Genomic DNA, 20,108 nt, shown 5'->3' with positions numbered 1-20,108 from the left:
CTTACAATACTATTTAACTATCCAGAATAAAAAAAAAACACAAAACAAACCCCAAAAAATAAAAAATATAACAAACAACAATCAAAAATATTTAATTCCCACCCAACAAAAACTTTTTTAATCTAATTTTAAACTGAAACTGGTTTTCTGACTCCCTAATGCTCTCCGGGAAACCATTCCACAAATTAACTGCATAATTTCTCATTAAAAAACTAGATCGACTCGTACTCCTTACTTCTGAGACTAAGCTTCCACGACCTCTAGTCCTATGATGATAATAATCAGAATTAAATTTTAAGAAATCTCAAAAATATTCAGGAGATAATCTATTAAGCACTTGGTAAGTAAACACTCCCGCCTGATGGTCTCTGATCTGATTGACATTTAAAATTCTAAAACCCATAAAACATTCACGCGTGTGCTCATACTGAACAAAGCTCACCCAGTACTCGAACCGCCTTATTCTGAAGAATCTGCAGTCTTTTAATATTTGAAGAAAAATTAGATGCATAAAAACAGCAACCATAAACAATAAAAGGATGAAAACAGTATGATATACATTTCTTAAGGCAGTTAAAGGTAACACGTGTTTCAAACGCCGCATCAGTCCAAGAGCTCATGCAAGTTTAGAAGAAATTATATTTATGTGTTTCTTCCAGCTAAAATTATTATCAACATAAAATCCCAAATATTTATTTTCAAAAACCTGTTAAAGCGAAAAATTTTCAAATACTATAGAAGCACTATTTACAATTTATCCTACCCTACTAAAAATCATTTAATTTGTCTTAAAAGTATTAACAGCAAGGTAACTCAAGGAGGTAAACACCAAAGGAATTTCCAGCGTTCGGTTTGCTTTATCCACTAGTTTTTCCAGTGACCGTGCAGAAATCGTCAAAGCAGTATCATCTGCATATGCTGTAACAGTTGCTTCAGGCATGTAGAATCTCAGAGTATCGACGTATACGAGAAAGAGTAACGGACCCAAGACTGAGCCCTGTGGAACTCCACATTTTACAGGATAAACTCCACTAACGATGTTACCTAACATCACTTTAGTTGAACTTCCATACAAATATGATTTAAACCAATCCAAGCAAACATATTTTATCCCCAGACTAGACAGGCGACACAGCAACAACTCAAAATCCACAGTGTCGAAGGCTTTTTTGAAGTCGACAAAGATCCTTAAGGGAGTAAAACCTTTTTCTAGAGCTCCATTGACTACATCCAGAAGATGGTGAGCAGCATGGCTAGTAGAATCTTTACTGCGGAATCCAAATTAGCTGTCGCACAATATTCTTAGTTTATCCAAATATTCATAAACTCTCCTGCGAATCATCTTCTCATAGATTTTAGAAAAAATAGGCAATAACGAAATCGGTCGCCAATTCAATAGTTCTTGTTTGTTGCCTCCTTTATACAATGGTATTACCTTTGCCAGTTTAAGATCACTAGGGAAATCACTGGTCTGGAGTGATGGTTTTATCAAATGAAGTAGACAGGGGGATATATAAACTAAGATAGCATTTACAGCCCTAAGATTAAGTTCGTCTATTCCGGCCGAGTTGGACTTCAGTCCTTTCACTGTGCTCTCAATGTCCTTTGCTGTGCACTTCTTAACGAAAAACTGCGCCCTTCGCCTCGATTATCTATAAAAGACTTTTCCAGATGTCTTCAAGACTTTTCAGCTACTTCTTCCTTTATACTTGCGCCTATGTTCGTGAAATATTTTCCGAGTTCATCTGCCATTTCCTATTTATCAATGATTTCACTTCCATTCACCAACAGACTCTTTACTCCATCATTATCATTAGTCTTCCCTTTTAAAACCTCATTTATCAGTCGCCAGGTTCCTTTAGCATCACCACTTTTACCATCAAAAGCAGAAGCATAAAATGTTTTTTTCTCACTGCAACGCTTATGGTTAACTTTGTGTCTCACTCGCTTAAATTCTTCAAACAAACATACATTTTCCGGGCTCTGTAAATGTTCTTCAAAAAGCTGTTTTCGCATTTCCATTATTTCATGCAATTCTGGGGTCACCCATGACTTTCATAGCTCATTTTTCTCTTTTCATTTGTTTTGAGAGGACAAAACGCCTTATATACCGGTGAGAGAATATTCATAAACCTGTCGAACGCTGTAGTTGCATTTTGTTCTTCGCTAACTTCATCCCATGCTATAGTACTAGCTTGCTCTTTCAGCTTTCTCAGGTTATTATCTCTCATATCTCTATAAGCTCTCTTACTTAGGTTTTTAGCCGAAGTTTTAATACTATTTATCATACAAACAATCAGGAGGTGGTCAGAAGCAGGTTGAAGGAGAACATGACAGAATGCTTGCCTCAATAGATTTGAAGGAACAAATATGTTATCAATTAATGTTGCCGACTGAGCAGTGATACGGGAAGGAATCAGATTCACTGGGTACAAATCGTGATATGATGCAAGATTTAAAAATTCTAAATTAAAACCATTTACGTTCAATAAATCAAAGTTCAAATCACCGTAAACAGACATGAGATTCCGATTTCTATACCATGGAGGCAGATACAATAGAAAGTGGGAAAACCGGAAATAATATGAATGAGCTGACCTGATGTCTTTTTGGGGAAAAATAGGGTAAATTCCAGACAGAAACAAAACCGAGTGATCTGTAAAAACCGAATATAATTTAGCAAGAGACTTTCTATTGTATCTACCTCGATTTGCGACAATTTTAGGAAAACTTAACTGAATTTTCTTCTTGCAATTGGCGACGACGAGCTTTCGGAAAGATTTTAGTGTTTTACTAACATTGATATCCAGCCACCGGAAAGAAAGAACCAACGGGACAGAAAAAGATCCGCAAACTATAGGGGTCATATCATTACTATTAAATGAGCTATATTCACACTTTGAAAGATGAAGAGAAAGTCCAATGGTATGAAGTTTAGATGCTATTGTTGAGACAGACAGGGAAAGCCCCTTTTAGTCCTGCTGGTCAAAAGGATATCAGCTACATAAGCAAGATAAGAGATGTTAACGGAATTAAGAATGCAAGTGGATGGGATAGAAGAAAGAATAGATGATATACACAATTTAAAAATAGAAGGATTTCTCCTGCCGGCACCCTGCTGAACCACAAGCTGCAATGGAATTTTGCATTAGGAATGACTCGTGCCTATTTTTGTCTTCATAGAAAGAACTGGAATACCAATACCCATGAAAAAGATTGCCGAAACATCAATACCGTGACTAAAAAGGGAAAAAATAGCTTGAGAATGGGTAACGGTGTCAAAGGCCTTGGAGAGATTCAAGGCGCATAAATGTAACTCGAATCCATTTTTAGAAAATAAGACTTAGTGCATTTTATAATGATATCCGTACTATAACTAGATTGGTCAGTCGGTTGTTGTTTGATTATGGAATTTGGTAGAGGGGGATCCGCTCCAGGAATCCTTTAACTGTTTTAATTTTTATTTCCAATATTTAATTGAAACTCTGATTCTCTTACTTGTCATTGAAATGCCTTATAAGCTCTGATAACGTCCCATTCCTTACGCTTCGAATTTACATACTAAGCCTTAAATGTAGTACTGCCCCTATGTATAATTAAATAAATAAAAAAGCTTTTTCAACTGAAAGTAAGGAGCAACACTAAACATTACAACGAAAAAAATTTATTACGCATATGAGGGGGGTTGCCCCCTCCCTAACACCTCACTCTTCACGCTAAAGTTTTTCGGGAATTAAAAAAAAAATTTAAGAGCGATGTGTTAAGGAGGGGGCAACCCCTCTCATATAAGTAACAATTTATGTTCCGTTTAAATTTTAATGCTGCTCCTTACTTTCAGTTGAAAAAACTTATTTTTTTATTTAATTTCTTATCGTTTTTGTCTTTTTTTTTAACGCCAGGATATCCGGCTCCACCTCCACGGAACAATCCCCCTCTCCACGGATATACCCTCTGGACAATTCAATCCTGGCAAAAATTTACCTCAAATTACCCTTAACATCTCCACACTTAGCATTGAATAGATAAAGAGAAAGCAAGACATATAAAAACATCTCGTGTGGACATTCTGGCAGAATCACCCAGTGTAAAATTTCCCCTAAAAAGTTCACCCCCTGAAAACTTCCCTCTCCATGAAAAATTCTCTCCTTGCAAAATCCCCCCCCCCAGCGAGCAGAAAGTTCGTCCTCCCCTAACCACCCAAAAAATGTATGTATACTTTCCAATAACAAATACTATACGTAAACAATGAGTAAATTTTATAATTCAAAGACCTTTTCCCAGGGGCTTTGGGGGGTCATGTTATCTCCAAAGACATAGTTATTGTGCCTTTCAACTATGCTTAACACAATAGCTATCTCAAAATTTTGATCGGACAATTTTGGAAAAAAGTGGCGTGGGATGGGGCCTAGCTTCCCTCCAATTTATTTGGTCACTTGAAAGGGCACTAAAACTTTTTATTTCTGTTAGAATGAGCCATCTCTCGATATTCTAGGCCCACTGGGTCGATATGATCACCCCTGGGAAAAATTAAACTAATAAACACGCATCCGTGATCTTTCTTCTGGCAAAAATTACAAAATTCCACATTTTTGCAAATATGAGCTTGAAACCTCTACAGTAGGGTTCTTTGATGCGCTTAATTAGATGGTGTGATTTTCATTAAAATTCTATGCTTCTGGGGGATCTTTCCTTCTTTTTTTGAAAATCAGACAAATTTTCTCAGGCTTGTAGCTTTTGATTGGTAAGACTAAACTTAATGAAAATTATATATTTGGAATCAGCATAATAAGCCAACTGTTTTGATATATTTATTGCTATCAAAATTCCGTTTCTTAGAGTTGCGGTTACTTCTGAACCGGTTAGGTCCTTACTTACCGTTACTACGAACTGTTTGCTATTTTCATTTTTCTAAATATTTCTGCTAACCAGCTCCAAAAAAATTGACATAAATGTGCTAAGAATTCTGTTGTAAGAAATTTCTGCTGAGAATAAAAAAAGTGAATTTAAACAAAATATGTATGTTTTTCTCACAATTTAGAAGGTTTTTGTGCACGTATAAGCGGTACCAACCTGTTTTCTTTTTCTATTTTTATCAGTTTTATCGTGCAGCACTAGGAGACCAAGCTTTGCTTGTGAAAGGAATTATAGACATAAAACGATAATCAGTGTAACCAACCTCCAGAATTGTAGAACCCCATACCCTGATTTACACAAGAAAAACTTTGTGTAATTTTTATAGAAGTGATTGTTTCTTTTTTTAACAAAGGGGAAGGTAATTTTCAAACTCTATGAGTCAATTTTCCCTTCCATTTGGCATCTTTGACAATTTTTAATTAATTTAAGGTTTCTGCCGCAATGATGCCAAGATTTGTTAAGATTTTCTGGATATTCTTTGTCAAACAATACCCAGCAGATAAATTAATAATTCTAACTTTATTTTCCAAATTTGAAATACGGTCGCTATTTAAATTTGGGGAATATGTCACAATATAATGTTACACAATCTGTGGTAATATTTTGTCTTATCTCGTATCTTTGCAACTCAATTTAATAAAAAAAAACATAAATAATATTTCAACAAATCACATATATTAAAAGTTTAGTACAACAAATTAAATAGCATAGAGTCAAAGTCCGTCCTAAATTACGAAAAAATGAATAGTGCGATATCTAGGGCTATTAGAATAGAGCTTGTTTTAATTGAGAGATTAAGCATCCTCTGCCGGACATTGGGTTTGGGGGAAGTGGAGGGGGATACGTACTACCCCATTAGTAGTGAAACTGGCTGAAAAGCCGAGTGTACAGGACATTCATCTTCGCCCACCCGAAATCTTGTTTACGCTCTACTACCATCGCCTGCAGCAGCTCATTGCTGACAATTTTAGTAAAAGCCAAGCATCAGTAGGCCTACTTATATTTATGATTTCTTAATGTGTGTTTATTGTTTGTAATATATTGCGTAATGTTTTTAAATTCACCAAGTAGCATGTTTGTAAAATAGTTGCTTTTCTTCACTACTGCTTGAATAGCACATTCTTCAATAGCACCCCCTCTTACCCCCCTATAAAAATACTGCAGCTACGCCCCTGTTTATAGGGTATATTGTTTTAACTATAGTTATTGTAATATTTTATTAGCATTATAATTTTTATTTTAAGTTTATTTTTCTTTTAGCAATACCCTGTTACGTAGCAGACCCTGAAGATGCCAACCCCTGTAATAACGGGAACGATCCATTTGGAAAATGTATCCCAAGTGATGATGTTCTGTCATTTACTTGTGAATGTTCCTTAGGCATCACCCAAATTGGTGATACTTGTGGAGGTAACACTTTTTCTTCTTATTGTATCTGAAATTATGTCCCTGAATTTTAGCGGAAAGAAAACTAAAGCGCAAAACAAATGAGAAATTAGAGACTGAATAGGGGTGTCAATTCAAGAAAACACACGGAGATGTTTACGAAAATTGAATGGAGCAATTTTGTTGCTTTTTATGTTTTTTCAAAGAAAATACCAAAAATGAGTATTTTCAATAAAATTACCTGAAAAAGAATAAATATATCCCCTTATCCCCCCAATTGAGGACCCTGGTAATGCCCTTATTACATTAGGTTGTTTTTGATAAGATCAAAGGGCGTTTCACATTTTAATTGAGAGCTGGAGTGAAGTTCGTAAACATTTAGCGAGGACACTTTATTTTAGAATTCAAGCAAGGGAAAACCTTTTTTTTATAAAATCGAGCATTTTTGTCATCAATAGTTTGACTCAGAGTTATTCCGTTCTTCATCTGGTTATTTAATGCATGCCATTATTTCACGGGGAATAAATTCAGAGTCAATTTTTTTTTTTTTTTTTGGGTTCTTAAAAGTAGGTGATTCAGTTTTTTTTACCGTAGATAACTATTACTGGACTATTGATGCTACATTTTATCTTTTGACACGTTTATAAGAACAATGTTGGTAAAATATAAAATAAATTTAGCAATAAGAAGAAGATAAATGGGAGAGTATGTTTTTTTTAAGTGAAGCCAATGTCGGTTCGATAGCTTTCAGCATTCGTGTGTCATTTTTTTTTCTTTTCACAATTACTTTGACAGTTATGATTATTTTTTTTCCATTAAAGACTGCTCTCCACAATTATCTCTTCAATGTTGGCAAAGAATATTCTCTAGTCCTGATTCTTTTATCCTCTTGCCATCAGCCTAATTAGTAGAACCCTGTTTTCAGGCCCCCCACATCCAACACGGAGTTCCACACGGGTAGTTCAGATTAACGTTTTGAATGCCGTGTTCAACACAGGTTTGGGTATTTCTGGAACCTGTGTTCAACCATGCTATTCTGGTGCGTTACAATTTTGAAGAACTCGTGCCCAACACGCTTGGAACTCATAAGATGAGAACGCTATAAAGTTTGGCTGGGTTAAACACGGACAACCTGAAAACAATTTTTGTCGAACCAGCTTAAAACAGTAGTAAGGGGATAGGCACTTGAAAGGGGACAAGGAAACCTACGCCTAAGGCATAGATATGTATGTAAGTTTTCAATGCATTGGACGGTTACCAGGGTCATTTGCCTATTACAATGAACTCTACATGGGTTGATAGACATGTTTTCTATTATGACACCCATTTTTGGAGGACAGCCAGATTATGTTAAATCCGTGGTCATTCATCTGTAAGTTCATTAGTAGGTTTTTTTTTAAAAAACTTGGCTATTCGTTTCATGGGTTTCATTAATAGAACGAGTAATGTTCTTGAAAAGGGTAATTACTTCTTTAGTTTACGAGATTTGCGAATTTTTTGCGAAAAGGTATTAGCGTAAGGGTTTTGCGATGGTTAAGAATGTCTCACGGGTAATTAAAGAATGGGGTGCTTACATCAGATACTTAATAGATTTGACGCTTACAAGTGACATTGCTAGAGTCAAATATATTTGGTGTTGGTGATATTATGACCCTCCAAGTCCCCTGGGGAAAGGGGTGCACAGTGTATCGGTATCGGAAGTATTATTTTTGGGCGTATTGGTATCGCAGGTATCTATACAGATTTTTAGTAGCTCGTATAAAAGATATTACTCATATCTACGTTCTTCCTATAAATTCAACCATCAGCAACTTCAAAACGGCACTAAAAACGGCACTTTTGGTGCAATGACTCAAGTGGAAAAGCTGGGGCTACTGGACTACCAACACTTTTAGATTGAAGTTTAATGGGTCATTCGAAAGCTAATGCTCGTATCTACGTCATCTTTATCATTTCTACCATCACTTAAAACAATACTTTTGATGTCACTTCTTAAGTAGATTAAATAAAAAAAAGCACATAACCTCATCTAAATTAACCTTAAAAAAATGAAACTATCTTTTTTTTTTATCATGAACTGTTTAGCGTATACGTAATAATTCTCTTCGTTTTAAGTTTTTTAATTTTGCTACTTAATTTCAGTTTTTCGAACTAAGAACGAAAATACTTTTGTGGGAATAACTTATGTTTTTGCAAGGAAGTTCATTTTTTTTAATGAGACCCAGTCATTTTTGTAATGAGACTCAGAAAGCGTTTTGATTTGTATTTTTTCAGTAAAGTGCAAATTTTTAAGTGACCATTAAGATTGGGCCATGGGGAAAGTCTTGTTTTCTGTCATTTTAGCACCGAACTACGACTTTACCCCGAAGAGGACGAATTTGCAATCAATTTCAAATTCTGAGAAGCTAATTGACTTAAAATTATTAATAACTATATTTTAGGCTTCCCAATTGCAAAAAGAAGTAATGTCTGTTATCTGTAATGCATATCAACTATAATGTGGGAGGGGGGTTTCATTTATCATCGACGTTTCACGATTGGCGATTATCTGATGCTATTTTGCTAAATTGTAGTAATAAATTTTCTGGTCACCTCTGGGATACACGAAATTTCATTAAAGAAATTATGAAAATTGTAGTAAGGCAAATTCTCTTGAATTCATCTCTGGATAAACAAAGACATTTCGTTCGAGATATTGTGACAGAATTCTGTGCACGAATCTTTATTGTTTGTTACTGTGATCCAACTATTTTGATGTTATTTTTGCTAATTTTTTGTTTAATGAAGTTCTTTACTTTTCTTTGAAAAACTTATTTTGTGGAAAAAGTGTTTTTTTTTGTTTTTTTCGAACTAAGAACGAAAATCCTTTTGTGGGAATAACTTATGTTTTTGCAAGGAAGGTCATTTTTTGTAATGAGACCCAGTCATTTTTGTAATGAGACTCAGAAAGCGTTTTGATTTGTATTTTTTCAGTAAAGTGCAAATTTTTAAGTGACCATTAAGATTGGGCCATGGGGAGAGTCTTGTTTTCTATCATTTTAGCACCGAACTACGACTTTACCCCGAAGAGGACGAATTTGCAATCAACTTCAAATTCTGAGAAGCTAATTGACTTAAAATTATTAATAACTATATTTTAGGCTTCCCAATTGCAAAAAGAAGTAATGTCTCGTTTTGTTATCTGTAATTGCATATCAACTATAATGTGGGGGAGGGGGGTTCATTTATTTATCGATGCGGATTTGTGACAGTTTCACGATTGGTAGATTATTTGATGTTATTTTTGCTAATTTTTTGTTTAATGAAGTTCTTTACTTTTCTTTGAAAAACTTATTTTGTGGAAAAAGTGTTTTTTTTTGTTTTTTTTTATAAATAAGAAAGAAAATACTTTTGTGGGAATAAATTATGTTTTTGCAATGAAGGTCATTTTTTGTAATGAGACCCAGTCATTTTTGTAATGAGACTCAGAAAGCGTTTTGATTTGTATTTTTTCAGTAAAGTGCAAATTTTTAAGTGACCATTAAGATTGGGCCATGGGGGAGTCTTGTTTTCTACCATTTTAGCACCGAACTACGACTTTACCCCGAAGAGGACGAATTTACAATCAACTTCAAATTCTGAGAAGCTAATTGACTTAAAATTATTAATAACTATATTTTAGGCTTCCCAATTGCAAAAAGAAGTAATGTCTCGTTTGGTTATCTGTAATTGCATATCAACTATAATGTGGGGGAGGGGGGTTTCATTTATTTATCGATGCGGATTTGTGACAGTTTCACGATTGGTAGATTATTTGATATTATTTTTTGCTAAATTGTAAGTAATAAATTCTTTCTTGAAGTCACCTCTGGGATACACAATACAGAAATTTTCATTAAAGAAATTATGAAAAAATTGTTCTGGTTCAAGAGGTTTATCCGATATTGGAATGCAGTTTTTAGAATGTGCCAATGAAGATGTATCTCTTGTGGAACTTATTTTTAGCCTCAGCTTCTTTACTGGGCTTCTGTCTTCTTCATTACTTCTATATTCATCTATTTTTCTTCTGGCAAAAAATACAAAGTTGCAGATTTTATTCCTGTTCGTTTTAATTTCCCTCCTTACTTTAATTTTAAAAAAATTGTTTTTTTTTTTTTTTTAATTTCTGATATTTTTTTATTTAATTCAGCTTTTATTTGCATAAAAATTTTACTTTTCTTTTGCTAAATGGATGTCTTTACAAGTCAACTTAAGTGACTAACTTCTATATTCATCTATTTTTCTTCTGGCAAAAAATACAAAGTTGTAGATTTTTGAAGATATGAGCTTTTTTTTTCTTGTTCTTTTAACTGTTTACCAGCTCAATGCTGTCTAAACACTGCGGGAAACTTCCTAATAAGAGTTTTTGATGCAAAACGTCAACTATTAAAAGATTCTTTTAAAAGAAACACTTCACATCGAAAAAAAAAGAAACCATAAGCAAATAATCTTAACAAAGTTTAATATCTTCCAATAGAAACTTACAAATATAATTCACTTATACAAGTAGAATTATCTGGCAAGATTTCTGTTTCAAGAGGTTTATTCGATATTGGAATACAGTTTTTAGAATGTGCCATTGAAGATGTATCGCTTGTGGAACCTATTTTTAGCCTCAGCTTCTTTACTGGGCTTCTGTCTTCTTCACTACCACCTGTATTTCCTTTTTCAACCGACCACTTCGTTTCCATAGCCTCAGAGTTTCTAAGTTTTCTTTTCAGCTTTTGCCCTGATGCCAGCAGACCATAGGACTTTAACTCACTTTCTGTTAGTTTGTTTATCACTACTATAGGGGTCTTCAATTGTCTCCGAATTCCAGGTATTTCAGCGAGGCTAATGAAACATCTTTCTGTCATTTTGTATTTCCTGAAATGCAAATTAAATTTAAGTTAATAAAGATTGTTAACTTTAATTATTTATTTTAGTAATTTAAAGCTTAGGATCAATTCCCTTACCGCCGGAGTTTTTGAAGCACGATTCACGCTATTAAAGATTAGTATTTCTGAGTCCAGTTGAAATGTGCATCATTTTAGAAAATTTTCTTTTTGGGGGAAGCTTTTGGTTCATTTACGTGTACTTAAAGGATTGGAATTCCCGTACCGGCGTCGTATTTTCTTATATTTTTTTTCGTAATTTCTTATTCAAAGTAAGCTGATAATTTATTGCAAATCCTGGGAAGATTTTTTTTTTTTGAAACGCTTTCTGGGTTTCATTACAAAAGTGACGTTACTCGCAAAAAAATAATTTGTTCCCACAAAAGGATTTTCGTTCTTAATTAGAAAAAAAACAAAACACTTTTTCCACAAAATAAGTTTTTCAAAGAAAAGTAAAGAACTCCATTAAACAAAAAATTAGCAAAAATAACATCAAATAATCTACCAATCGTGAAACAATCTGAAGGTCTGATTTACATTCAGATTTATTGACTTTTTGGGGGGGTGTTTCTCCCTTTTCGAAAATCAGGCTCCCTGTTTTCAAAATCCCTTTTTCTTCTGTAGTAAAGTAATAATTTATTTTAGTAAAGTAATAATACCTTTTTGAACTTATATTGTTAGAATGGTTATTCAAAACTGTTTAAAAATCCATATTGAAACTACATTATATACTAAAGAAACTGAATACATTAACATCTAAAACAAAGCATATGCAACCCAAATTTCATCTTTAAAACGCTAAGATATCTATTATCAGATTCAAACGCTTAATACCCGCGAGCATATGCGAGTCAAATTTCATCTTAAAGTGCCAACGTATCTGATAGAATAATTTAGGTCTTATGATCAATTTCATAAAACCTATAATTTTCACCTTTTTCTCCATTAAGCATCAATTACTTCAAGAAATTAATACCACATTTTTGCAGATAGGAACTTGAAACTTCCGAAGTAGGGTTTTTGGTTTTTTGTGTTTCGTTAACTATTGTGTCGTGTCGCTCATTACTTACTGTTCTTTAGCAAAAACACAAAAATTTTATCACTCTTAAAATGTGTGACACCCAAATTCATTAAGAACGACTCCCCTGAAACACAAGGCCCTGAAATTAGATTCAATCCCACTTGTTTATGGAATAGCAACACGGGTTTTGACAAAGAGAAATTGCATTCTAGTATAATTAGACGAAAGATATTCTATTTTCAATTTTATTCCTTGATTAAGAGAGTTTTACTATTTTAAAAAACAAACTATTTCGTCGCTTGGAAAGTATGGGGGAGGGAGGGGGCAATTCTGTGTGCAGACTAATTTTTTCTTCTGTAAAAAAGGGGGGTTTCCAGGAGTGAGGTTTTCCAGGGGAAATTTTACCAGTTTTTTTCCGAAAACGTGAGTTAACTTTTAAATTAAATTTTAGGTCCTTTGTCTTAGGGATTTGCTCCTCAAATTTTTAAATTGAAAAATGAGTGTGCTGTTCTATTATTAAAGAGAATCTTTCAAGCTTTTATCATCAAAGATGTGGAATTTTGTAGTTTTGACAGAGTAGAAGGATTTTGTACGGGAATTAATTTTGCATGAGGAGGAGGCTTTCCAATTTTTTTTTCCGGAAACGTGAGCTAACTTTTAAATTAAATTTTAGGTCTTTTGTCTTAGGGATTTGCTAATCAAATTTTTAAATTTAAAAATGAGTGTGCTGTTCTATTAGTAAAGAGAATCTTTCATGCTTTTATCATCAAAAATGGGGAATTTTGGAGTTTTGACAGAGTAGAAGGATTTTGTAAGGGCATTAATTTTACATGGGGAGGAGGGTTTCCAAATTTTTTTCCGGAAACGTGATCTAACTTTTAAATTAAATTTTAGGTCCTTTGTCTTAGGGATTTGCTCCTCAAATTTTTAAATTGAAAAATGAGTGTGCTGTTCTATTAGTAAAGAGAATCTTTCATGCTTTTATCATCAAAAATGTGGAAGTTTGTAGTTTTGACAGAGTAGAAGGATTTTGTACGGGAATTAATTTTTCATGTGGAGGAGGGTTTCCATTTTTTTTTCCGGAAACGTGAGATAACTTTTAAATTAAATTTTAGGTCTTTTGTCTTAGGGATGTGCTCCTCAAATTTTTTAATTGAAATATGAGTGATCATTTCTATTAGTAACGAGAATGTATCAAGCTTTTATCATCAAAAATGTGGACTTTTCCAGTTTTTACAGAGTAGAAGTATTTTGTACGGGACGTAATTTTACATGAGGAAGATGGTTTACAAATTTTTTTTTCCGTAAAAGTGATATAAATTTTAAATTAAATTTTAGGTCATTTGTCTTAGGGATTTGCTCATCAAATTTTTAAATTTAAATTTGTGTTTGCTTTTATATTTGTAAATAGATTATTTATTTCTTTGATCATAAAATTTTTGTAATTTTTTAGTTTTGACAGAGTAGAATGATTTTGTACGGGGATTAATTTTACATGAGTAGGGGGGTTTCCAGGGGTTAAATTTTCAGGGGGAAACTTTACAGATTTTTTTTTTCCGTAAACGTGAGCTAAATTTTAAAATAAATTTTAGTTCTTTTGTCTGAGGGATTTGCTCCTCAAATTTTTAAATTGAAAAATGAGTGTGCTGTTCTATTAGTAAAGAGAATCTTTCAAGCTTTTATCATCAAAAATGTAGAATTTTGCAGTTTTGACAGAGTAGAAGGATTTTGTACGGGGATTAATTTACCATGAGGAGGGGGGTTTCCAGGGGTGAAATTTTCAGGGGGAAACTTTACAGATTTTTTTTTTCCGGAAACTGGCATTATTTAGAAAACGATAATACAATAAATTAAAAAAAAACTGTCACAAATCCGCATCGATAAATAAATGAAACCCAAAATGAACATACATTTTTTTTTTTTTTTTTTGAAGGGGGAGGGAGGGATTTTTTTTTTTTTTTGAAGGGGGAGGGAGGGATTTTTCCGTGGAGATGGGGCTAGATTTACTGGCATTATTTAGAAAACGATAATACAATAGATTAAAAAAGTTTTTTCAACTGAAAGTAAGGAGCAAAATTAAAAACTTAAAACGAAGAGAATTATTACGTATACGCTAAACAGTTCAAGAAAAAAAAAAGATAGTTTCATTTTTTTAAGGTTAATTTAGATGAGCTTATGTGCCCGCACATAACCTCATCTAAATTAACCTTAAAAAAATGAAACTATCTTTTTTTATCATGAACTGTTTAGCGTATACGTAATAATTCTCTTCGTTTTAAGTTTTTAATTTTGCTCCTTACTTTCAGTTGAAAAAACTTTTTTTAATCTATTGTATTATCGTTTTCTAAATAATGCCAGTAAATCTAGCCCCATCTCCACGGAAAAATCCCTCCCTCCCCTTCAAAAAAAAAAAAAAAAATCCCTCCCTCCCCCTTCAAAAAAAAAAAAAAAAAAAAAAATTTTTTTTCATTTTGGGTTTAATTTATTTATCGATGCGGATTTTTTACAGTTTTTTTTTAATTTATTGTATTTTGGTTTTCTAAAAAATGCCAGTTTCCGGAAAAAAAAAATATGTAAAGTTTCCCCCTGAAATTTTATCCCCTGGAAACCCCCTCCTCATGTAAAATTAATCCCCGTACAAAATCCTTCTACTCTGTCAAAACTGCAAAATTCCACATTTTTGATGATAAAAACTTGAATGATTGTCTTTACTAATAGAACAGCACACTCATTTTTCAATTTAAAAATTTGAGGAGCAAATCCCTAAGACAAACGACCTAAAATTTAATTTAAAAGTTAGCTCACGTTTCCGGAAAAAATCTGTAAAATTTCACCCTGAAAATTTCACCCCTGGAAACCCCCTCCTCATGTAAAATTAATCACCGTACAAAATCCTTCTACTCAGTCAATTAAGAAATATTAACAATTTTTTATTAGATATTATTTAAATTTTATCAACAATAAGACAACATCTCACTCATTTTTCAATTTAAAAATTTTAGTAGCAAATCCCTAAGACAAAAGACCTAACATTTAATTTAAAAGTTAGCTCACGTTACCGGAAAAAAAATTTGGAAACCCTCCTCCTCAAGGAAAATTAATTCCCGTACAAAATCCTTCAACTCTGTCAAAACTACAAAATTCCACATTATTGATGATAAAAGCAAGAAATATTCCCATTACTAATAGAACAGCACAAACATATTTCAATTTAAAAATTTGAGGACCAAATCACTAACACAAAAGACATAAAATTTAATTTAAAATTTAGATCACGTTTCCGTAAAAAAAAAATTGGAAACCCTCCTCCTCATGCAAAATTAATTCCCGTACAAAAATCCTTCTACTCTGTCAAAACTACAAAATTCCACATTTTTGATGATAAAAGCTTGAAAGATTCTCTTTACTAATAGAACAGCACACTCATTTTTCAATTTAAAAATTTGAGAGCAAATCCCTAAGACAAAGGACCTAAAATTTAATTTAAAAGTTAGCTCACGTTTCCGGAAAAAAAATTTGGAAACCCTCCTCCCCATGTAAAATTAATTCCCGTACAAAATCCTTCTACTCTGTCAAAACTACAAAATTCCACATTTTTAATGATAAAAGCATTAAAGATTCTCTTTACTAATAGAACAGCACACTCATTTTTCAATTTAAAAATTTGAGGAGCAAATCCCTAAGACAAAAGACCTAAAATTTAATTTAAAAGTTAGCTCACTTTTCCGGAAATAAATTTGCAACCCTCCTCCTCATGCACAATTCATTCCCGTACAAAATCCTTCTACTCTGTCAAAACTACAAAATTCCACATTTTTGATGATAAAAGCTTGAAAGATTCTCTTTACTAATAGAACAGCACACTCATTTTTCAATTTAAAAATTTGAGAGCAAATCCCTAAGACAAAGGACCTAAAATTTAATTTAAAAGTTAACTCACGTTTTCGGAAAAAAACTGGTAAAATTTCCCTGAAAACCTCACCCCTGGAAACCCCTTTTTTACAGAAGAAAAAATTAGTCTGCACAAAGAATTGCCCTCCTCCCCCTTACTTTCCATGCGATGAAATAGTTTGTTTTTTAACATCGTAAAACTCTCTTAATCATGGAATACATTTGAAAATAGAATATCTTTCGTCTAATTAGACTAGAATGCAATTTCTCTCTTTGTCAAAACCCGTGTTGCTATTCCATAAACAAGTGGGATTGAATCTAATTTCAGGGCCTTGTGTTTCAGGCGAGTCGTTCTTAATGAATTGGGGTGTCACACATGTTAAGAGTGATAACAATTTTGTGTTTGTGCTAACGAACAGTAAGTAAGGAGCGACACGACTCAATAGTTACCGAAACTCTAAAAACCAATAACCCTACTTCGGAAGTTTCAAGCCCTATCTGCAAAAATGTGGAATTAATTTCTTGAAGTAATTGATGCTTAATGGAGAAAAAGGTGAAAATTATAGGTTTTATGAAATTGATCATAAGACCTAGATTATTCTATCAGATACGTTGGCACTTTAAGATGAAATTTGACTCGCATATGCTTGCGGGTATTAAGCGTTTGAATCTGATAATAGATATCTTAGCGTTTTAAAGATGAAATTTGGGTTGCATATGCTTTGTTTTAGATGTTAATGTATTCAGTTTCTTTAGTACATAATGTAGTTTCAATATGGATTTTTAAACAGTTTTGAATAAACATTCTAACAATATAAGTTCAAAAAGGTATTATTACTTTACTAAAATAAATTATTACTTTACTACAGAAGAAAAAGGGATTTTGAAAACAGGGAGCCTGATTTTCGAAAAAGGGGGAAACACCCCCCAAAAAGTCAATAAATCTGAATGTAAATCAGACCTTCAGATTGTTTCACGATTGGTAGATTATTTGATGTTATTTTTGCTAATTTTTTGTTTAATGGAGTTCTTTACTTTTCTTTGAAAAACTTATTTTGTGTAAAAAGTGTTTTGTTTTTTTTCTAGATAAGAACGAAAATCCTTTCGTGGGAACAACTTATGTTTTTGCGAGGAACGTCACTTTTGTAATGAAACCCAGAAAGCGTTTAAAAAAAAAAAAATCTTCCCTGGATTTGCCATAAATTCGCTGCTTACGTTGAATAACCAAGTAAGCAAATATATCGAAGAAAAGAAAACGCCTGTAAGGGTATTTCAATCCTTTACGTACACGTAAAGGAACCAAAAGCTTCCCCCAAAAAGAAAATTTTCTAAAATGATGCACATTTCAACTGGACTCAGAAATACTAAGCTTTAATAGCGTGAATCGTGCTTCAAAAACTCCGGCGGTAATGGAATTGATCCTAAGCTTTAAATTACTAAAATAAATAATTAAAGTTAACAATCTTTATTAACTTAAATTTAATTTGCATTTCAGAAAATACAAAATGACAGAAAGATGTTTCATTAGCCTCGCTGAAATACCTGAAATTCGGAGACAATTGAAGACCCCTATAGTAGTGATAAACAAACTAACAGAAAGTGAGTTAAAGTCCTATGGTCTGCTGGCATCAGGGCAAAAGGTGAAAAGAAAACTTAGAAACTCTGAGGCTATGGAAACGAAGTGGTCGGTTGAAAAAGGAAATACAGGTGGTAGTGAAGAAGAGAGAAGCCCAGTAAAGAAGCTGAGGCTAAAAATAAGTTCCACAAGCGATACATCTTCAATGGCACATTCTAAAAACTGCATTCCAATATCGAATAAACCTCTTGAAACAGAAATCTTGCCAGATAATTCTACTTGTATAAGTGAAGTAGATTTGTAAGTTTCTATTGGAAGATATTAAACTTTGTTAAGATTATTTGCTTCTGGTTTCTTTTTTTTTCGATTTGAAGTGTTTATTTTAAAAGAATATTTTCATAGGTGACGTTTTGCATCAAAAACTCTTATTAGTAAGTTTCCCGCAGTGTTTAGACAACATTGAGCTTGTAAAAAGTTAAAATAACCATAAAAAAAAAGCTCATATCTTCAAAAATCTACAACTTTGTATTTTTTTGCCAGAAGAAAAATAGATGAATATAGAAGTTAGTCACGTAAGTTTATTTGTAAAGACATCCATTTAGCAAAAGAAAAGTAAAATTTTTATGCAAATAAAAGCTGCATTAAATAAAAAACCATCAGAAATTAAATAAAAAAAAAAAAACAAGTTTTTTAAACTGAAATTATGGAGCGACATTAAAACGAACAGAAATAAAATCTGCAACTTTGTATTTTTTGCCAGAAGAAAAATAGATGAATATAGAAGTAATGAAGAAGACAGAAGCCCAGTAAAGAAGCTGAGGCTAAAAATAAGTTCCACAAGCGATACATCTTCATTGGCACATTCTAAAAACTGCATTCCAATATCGGATAAACCTCTTGAACCAGAACAATTTTTTCATAATTTCTTTAATGAAAATTTCTGTATTGTGTATCCCAGAGGTGACTTCAAGAAAGAATTTATTACTTACAATTTAGCAAAAAATAACATCAAATAATCTACCAATCGTGAAAGTGTCACAAATCCGCATCGATAAATAAATGACACCCCCCGCCCCCCCCGTCTAGGTGATATGCAATTACAGATAACCAAACGAGACATTACTTCTTTTTGCAATTGGGAAGCCTAAAATATAGTTATTAATAATTTTAAGTCAATTAGCTTCTCAGAATTTGAAGTTGATTGTAAATTCGTCCTCTTCGGGGTAAAGTCGTAGTTCGGTGCTAAAATGGTAGAAAACAAGACTCCCCCCCCCCATGGCCCAATCTTAATGGTCACTTAAAAATTTGCACTTTACTGAAAAAATACAAATCAAAACGCTTTCTGAGTCTCATTACAAAAATGACTGGGTCTCATTACAAAAAATGACCTTCCTTGCAAAAACATAAGTTATTCCCACAAAAGCATTTTCGTTCTTAGTTCGAAAAAAAAACAAAAAAAAACACTTTTTCCACAAAATAAGTTTTTCAAAGAAAAGTAAAGAACTTCATTAAACAAAAAATTAGCAAAAATAACATCAAATAATCTACCAATCGTGAAACTGTCACAAATCCGCATCGATAAATAAATGAAACCCCCTCCCCCACATTATAGTTGATATGCAATTACAGATAACCAAACGAGACATTACTTCTTTTTGCAATTGGGAAGCCTAAAATATAGTTATTAATAATTTTAAGTCAATTAGCTTCTCAGAATTTGAAGTTGATTGTAAATTCGTCCTCTTCGGGGTAAAGTCGTAGTTCGGTGCTAAAATGGTAGAAAACAAGACTCTCCCCATGGCCCAATCTTAATGGTCACTTAAAAATTTGCACTTTACTGAAAAAATACAAATCAAAACGCTTTCTGAGTCTCATTACAAAAATGACTGGGTCTCATTACAAAAAATGACCTTCCTTGAAAAAAAATAAGTTTTTCCCAAAAAAGCATTTTCTTTATTATTTCGAAAAAAAACAAAAAAAAAACACTTTTTCCACAAAATAAGTTTTTCAAAGAAAAGTAAAGAACTTCATTAAACAAAAAATTAGCAAAAATAACATCAAATAATCTACCAATCGTGAAACTGTCACAAATCCGCATCGATAAATAACTGACCCCCCCCTCCCCCACAGGCTACTCGATATGCCATTACAGATAACCAAGCGTGACATAACTTCTTTTTTTAAATTGTGAAGCCTAAAATATATTTATTAATAATTTTAATTCAATTAGCTTCTCAGAATTTGAAATTGATTGCAAATTCGTCCTCTTCGGGGTAAAGTCGTAGTTCGGTGCTAAAATGACAGAAAACAAGACTTTCCCCATGGCCCAATCTTAATGGTCACTTAAAAATTTGCACTTTACTGAAAAAATACAAATCAAAACGCTTTCTGAGTCTCATTACAAAAATGACTGGGTCTCATTACAAAA

General features: G+C 32.8%; 1 protein-coding gene across 1 annotated transcript in view; it reads left to right on the top strand.

The window, feature by feature from the left end:
* The window catches only part of LOC148948368 (uncharacterized), a 66,184-nt gene that overhangs the window by 29,289 nt on the left and 16,787 nt on the right, over nt 1-20,108 (top strand). The window contains exon 3 of the mRNA XM_089094907.1: nt 6,175-6,324. Coding sequence (XP_088951033.1) covers nt 6,175-6,324 — 150 coding nt within the window. The remainder of the gene's footprint in view (nt 1-6,174; nt 6,325-20,108) is intronic.

The sequence above is a fragment of the Artemia sp. Qi Xiang Cuo genome, chromosome 9 (assembly GCF_049724085.1).
Source record: "Artemia sp. Qi Xiang Cuo chromosome 9, ASM4972408v1, whole genome shotgun sequence".
Classification (NCBI taxonomy): domain Eukaryota; kingdom Metazoa; phylum Arthropoda; class Branchiopoda; order Anostraca; family Artemiidae; genus Artemia; species Artemia sp. Qi Xiang Cuo.
The sequence above is the reverse complement of the archived record's forward strand: the minus strand, read 5'-3'. Positions and strand labels throughout refer to the sequence as shown.